Source organism: Hippopotamus amphibius, chromosome 9 (genome assembly GCF_030028045.1).
Source record: "Hippopotamus amphibius kiboko isolate mHipAmp2 chromosome 9, mHipAmp2.hap2, whole genome shotgun sequence".
NCBI classification, from domain to species: domain Eukaryota; kingdom Metazoa; phylum Chordata; class Mammalia; order Artiodactyla; family Hippopotamidae; genus Hippopotamus; species Hippopotamus amphibius.
Window position 1 is genome coordinate 112,002,436 of NC_080194.1, and position 6,000 is coordinate 112,008,435.

At 49.9% G+C, this 6,000-nt stretch overlaps 1 protein-coding gene across 1 annotated transcript in view; it reads right to left on the bottom strand.

Moving 5' to 3' along the window:
• The window catches only part of VKORC1L1 (vitamin K epoxide reductase complex subunit 1 like 1), a 64,407-nt gene extending 62,916 nt beyond the window's left edge, over window positions 1-1,491 (bottom strand). Inside the window, exon 1 of the mRNA XM_057747842.1 lies at window positions 1,160-1,491. Coding sequence (XP_057603825.1) covers window positions 1,160-1,353 — 194 coding nt within the window. The 5' untranslated portion in view covers window positions 1,354-1,491. The remainder of the gene's footprint in view (window positions 1-1,159) is intronic.
• Window positions 1,492-6,000: the final 4,509 nt, after the last annotated feature.

Sequence of the window (6,000 nt, forward strand, 5' to 3'; positions counted from 1 at the left end):
TGAGAGGAAGAAACTGCTCAAATGTGACTACTGTTAACAAACCCAAAATATTCAGCACAGTATGTCTCTATTAAAATTATAACCTATCAACTGTGAAATAATTTCTTTCGCTTTTGCTACTTTTAAAAAATGAACCCTCCTCAATTAAATTAAAAAAAAAGCAGCCACTTTTAAGATGTAAATTACTCTTTTTTTCAAAGTAACTTGCCCAGAAAAACCTAATGCAGAAAATGAAGTGTAAGAGATAAATCAACTACAACATTTAAAAAAACCTAAAATTATACGTAAAGCAAACCAATCCCTTCAGTTTACCAATGCGTGTGTTTTTAATCTTCGGTGGGTATTCTAGTATAATAACCAACAACGTTCAAAAGTCACCCTAATACCCCAAACATCATCACTACACATGACATACTCATATTTTACTCAGATTGAGCTTAGATCAGATCCAAACTCAGGCCATTTCCCCCTCCCGGGCACACTGAAATATACGAGGGGGAATCCAAGAAATCAGATATGTTAAGTGCCGGTATCGCCTTCCAGAGTAGGGTCAAATTCGTGTTTGCCCGCAAATGTCACTGTCTCAAGAAGTCTGCAAATTCTCATCAGCGCTACAGAGTACAAAGAGGCCTGACCACGGAAACACCTGTCCTAGCACCGGGAAGACAGTGGGAAATGCAACCCCCGAGCCCACGCCGCGGGCAGCAGCAGCGACCTCGGAGGAGGGGTGGACACTGACCTCACGGCTCCCCCGGGCAGGGTCCCACACCCCCGACCCGCCTCCCTGGGCGAGAACCAGGAAATCTGTCAAGCCGACCGGGACCCACCCTCTGCGAGCCCCGCTCGCTCCTTCCCGGCCCGGCCCCAGCCTGCCCGACTGCTCCCGGTCCGCTCCGGCCTCCCGGCTGCACTCTGCCACCTCATCCCTCCTTGCCGGTCTCGCGGCCCCGCCACCTCAGCCCCGGCGGCCTGGACCCGGGCCGCCCCACCCCGGCCGCCGCCCCCCCGGCCCCGGCCAGGCTCACCGCGCCGTCGGTCCCTTCGCGGCCGGGTCCCCGCCGCCCCCCCAGGCCCGACCCCCCGCCGCGCGCTCCCCACCCCCGGCCTCCGCCCTCGCCCCGCTCGGCCGCTCCCGGCCCGCTCCCCCCAGCCGGGCTACCTGGAGGCAAGGGCGGCGGAGCACTTCACCCAGGGCCCCAGGTCGCAGAGGGCCTGGTGCTCGGGGTCCCGCTCCTTTTCCCGCTCCACGTGGTAGGCGTAGATGGAGAGCAGGATCCCGGCGGCGCACACTGCATACCGGGCCACCCGTTCCCAACGCGGCACGGACACTCTCAGCAGGACGGGCGCCGCCATCTTCCCCCCTCCGCCACCGCCGCCGCCTCCCTCGCCGCCGCCGCCGCCGCCTCCCTCCGCCTCCACCTCAGCCGCCGCCGCCGCCCGTCGGGGCCCGACCCAGCCGCTGCCGCTACCACCGCCGCCTCCGCCGCCGCCGCCACCGCCGCCGCCGCCGCCGCGCCCCATTGGCTCGACCGCCTCCTCCGGGCCCCGCCCCCACAGGCGCGCGGCCCAACCGCCCCTGAAGGAGAGAACCCAGCGGGGCGGGGAAGGCGCGCGCGGGCGCGGAGGGAGGGGGCGGGGCACGCAACCGCCCGGGAGGCCGGCCGGCGGGCGGAGCCAGGGGCCGCGCGGCGCGCGCAGCGGGCGGGGCCGAAGGAGGGGCGGAGCCAGGAGGTGGGAAGGGCGGGGCTCTGAGACGGGTGGGGCGCTATGACGGGCGGGGCGGCGGGGCGGGGCGGCGCGGGCGGGCCCTAGGGTACTCGGTGCAAGGAATACATTTCAAAGATACCACCGTGTGTGACTGGATAAGCCCTTGGCCCCACCTCCTGCGGGTGGTAATCAATTGCCATACTTTCCGCCTTTTTTGCCACTATCACTTAATATTTTCTGACCCAATCCAAATTAACCTCGGCTGTTGCCCGGAGCTCCAGAGCCAAGCTCCAGAGCCACACTTATATTACCTGATCTTCCCCATCACTGCCTTCCTGCACTTCGTGTTCCAACAAGTGCAAACTTAACAATTTTTTCTTTTTTCTTTTTTTTTTATTGGCTGTGCTGGGTCTTCATTGCTGCACACGGGCTTTCTCTAGTTGTGGCGAGCGGGGGCTACTCTTTGTTGTGGTGCACAGGCTCCTCATTGTGGTGGCCTCTCTTGTTGCAGAGCACGGGCTCTAGGCACGTGGGCTTCAGTAGTTGTGGCACATGGGCTCAATAGTTGTGGCGCACGGGCTTAGTTGCTCCACGGCATGTGGGATCTTTCTGGGGCAGGGATCGAACCCGTGTCCCCTGCACTGGCAGGGGGATTCTCAACCACTGCGCCACCTAGGAAGTCCCTTAACTATTTTTTTAAACAGTATTTCTGAATACCTTGCTTCCCTGTGAGCTGAATTTGAGATGGCTTAACATAATTCATGTCATAAAGTATAAAAATGAACTAAAAAATCAGGACAAAGAAAAAGACAAATCAAAATAAAAGGGAAGACCAGGAGTAAGAACACAGACAAGCAGGCCATAGAGTATCACATAACTATTAAAACCGAACCATAAATTTGGCTCTGAGCTTCCTGGTGGCCAAAACTAAAAGAAAAATACATGTATGTTATTCTCACTGTCTCTAAGAAGAAACACACTGTTCTTGGAGATTGCTAGCTCTTTCCTAGTTGCAGCTGTCCAAGAGATTTCAGTTTTATACAGTGATTTTGAGTAATTGATGTCTTTGTGTTAGTTATGTATTATTGGGTAACAAATTACCCCAAACTTAGCAGCTTAAAACAAACAAAAAAACACAAAAATCCTGTTTGTTTTCTCAGTTTCTGTGGGTCAGGAATCTGGGTGTTGCTTAGCTGGGTTCCCTCGCTCAGGATCTCTCACAAGGATGCAGTCAAGATGTTGCCTAGGGCTGCAGGCATCTCAAGGCTGGGGAATCCTCTTTCAAGCTCACTCACAAGTCTGTTGGCAGGCCTCAGGTCCTCTCTGGCTATTGGCTGGATCCATCAGTTCCTGGCCACTTGTACCTCTCCATAAGAGGCTGCTAGTTTCCCTTAAGGCAAGGGATCAGAGAGAGGGAAAAGGAAGTCACAGTCTTTTTTGTAACCTAATCTCAGAAGAGACAGCCCATCACTTTTACATATACTATGACTTAGAAGCTAGCCCACAACATAAGTGTCCATGGATGGATGAATGAATAAAGGAAATGTGGTATGTACCCACAATGGAATATTATTCAGCCACAAAAAGAAGGAAAGTCTACCATTTGACACAACATGGACAAACCTTGAGGGCATTATGATAAGTGAAATAAATCAGACAGAGAAAGACAAATACAGTTGACCCTTGAAAAAGGCAGGGGTTAGGGGCACCGCTCCCCCCCTCCCCCGCACAGTCGAAAATCCACATATAACTTAACAGTTAGCCCTCCGTATCCGAGGTTTCACAGCCACAGATTCAACCACCTGGGAGCGTGTAGTACTGCACTATGTGTGTATTGAAAAATGTCCATGTGTAAGTGGACCTGTGCAGTTCAAACCTGTGTTGTTCAGGTGTCAACTGTACTGTATAATCTCACATGTGGAATCTAAAAAAGCTGAAATCACAGAAACAGAGTTGTTTGGTGGTTGGCAGGGGCTGGCGGGTGGAGCAAACGGAGAGAGGTTGGTCAAAGGGCACAAACTTCCAATTATAAGATGAATAAGTTCTGGAGGTGTAATGTACAGTATGGCATCTATAGTTAATGATATTGTATTGTATACGTGAAAGTTGCTAAGACAGTTGCTAAATCTTAAGCGTTCTCATTCCCTCCCTCCAGGCAAAAAAAAAAAAAAAAAAGTAATTATGTGAGGTGATGTGTGTGTTAACTAATCTTATTGTAATAACCATTTCACTATATATGTATATTGAATCATGTTGTACATCTTAAACTTCCACAATGTTATATGTCAATTATATCTCAATAAAACTGGGGGAGAAAAAAGAAGCTAGTCCCTAGGTCCAGTCTACACTCAAAGGGAGGGGATTACACAGAGGTATGATTACCAGGAGGGGGATCACTGGGAACATCTTAAGGCTGCCTACCACAGTCCTCAAAAAGATCGCCACTCTCACTCTCCGGTGGTTTTCATGTAACTGAGTGGACTCATTCTCCTGCTGCCCCCATCCTTCCTTTACTCACTTGGTGAGAACTACTGATTATCTGGCTACTTTCACTCATCATTATGTCTGTGAGGCTTATCCATGTTATTGTACACAGCTGTGTAACAGTCCATTATATGACTAACCACAACTTTATCCAATCTGTCCACTCTTGATGGACATTTGGCTAGTTTTTAGCTATTATGAATAACACTTCTATGCACATTCTGTAAATTATGAATAACACTTCTATGCACATTCTTTTGGTGGCTATATGATCTCATGTCTATTGGGAGTACATCCACAGGGTGGAATTAGAGTCAGACAGTATTAGTAAGTACTGCCTCAGTCAATTCAGGTCCTCCAAGGAGAGAGGTCAAAGTGAAATCAGATGTGTAAGAGATTGACCGGGGGGGGGGGGGGGGGGAGGGCAGTGACTGTGAAGGATAAAGAAGACAGGGAACAAGAGCAGGCATCAAAGCCTTCAGATCACAAAGCAGGTCTGACCACTGTGAAAGCTTTGCATCTCAGCCAGGCTGACAGGGAGCAAGGCAGGAGTGTCCCTGACCTAGCAGTCGTGCCAGGCGCAGTCATGGCCTGGGAACAGCCTGAGCATGAATGCTGTGATTGACCCAAAGTTGTGGCCGCTGAAGGCTACTGGCCAGCTAGCCTCTTTGCAGCAGACTCTCTTGAAGGGAGACTGACTAGTGTGCCACCAGGGCCACCACACTACCAAACAGTTTTCCAAAGCGGTTGTACCAATTGAAGTTCCCATTAGCAAAGTATGAGAGTTCCGGGTACCCTGCATCCTCACTAACCCTTGGCGAGGTCAGTGCTTTCAGTTTTAGACAATTTGGTGGCTCCCTAGAGGGACTGTGAAGGTTTTAAATTTGCCTTTCCCTGAAGACCAATGAATTTGAGCACCTCTCCTATGCTTATTGCCTACTTAGATGTTCTCTTTTGTGAAGTGCCTATTTAAGTCTTTTTTGCACTTTAAAAAGTAGGTTGTCTTCTTCTTCTTGGTTTATAGAAAGTCTGCTATATTCTGGACACAAATCTCTGTCAATATGTGTATTGCAAATATCTTCTACACTGCGGCTTGCCCTTTCCCCCTCTTTATGGTGTTTTTTGCTGAACAATTGAAGAGACTTCTTTGAATTTCTCATACACATTCTACTACCTTCATCTTGGAGCTTTCAAACTCCTACTTACCCACAGCTTAGATATCTCTTTCTCCTGGAAGGCTTTCCCACTTCTACTGTAATAATTGGGACTCCGGTGACACAAAGCTGGCTCACCAGGCCAGGGATTCAAACCCCATCAAAACTCTCTCTGTCTACTTTACCTCTATGTGTCAATTTTGTTCTCTCAGGCCAGTTTTTTGACTATAGAAGGAAAAGTTCCTCCATTTGCATCTTTGTTTCCTCCTGCCAAGAAGGGACTGCCTCTCCTCCCTTAAATCCAATTTTTAAAATCCTAATGAAGAATTCAGACAGCTTGACCAGCCTCAGATCACTCATGAACCCTGTGCCTAGAAAAGAAAGAGTGGTTAAGATTTCACCTTCCAATGCCGGGGGTGGGGGTTCAATCCCTGGTTGAAGAGCTAAGCTCCCGCATGCCTTGTGGCCAAAAAACCAAAACATAAAAAAGAAGCAATATAGTAACAAATGACTTTAAAAGCAATGGTCCACATCAAAAAAACAATTATTAAAAAAGAAAAGAAAGGAAAGAGTGCTGGAGATGGCAGCCCCCACAGACCTACAAGAGAGTCTATGAAAAACCAGTTCTCCCCAAAAAACAAGAAAGTGCTGTTCC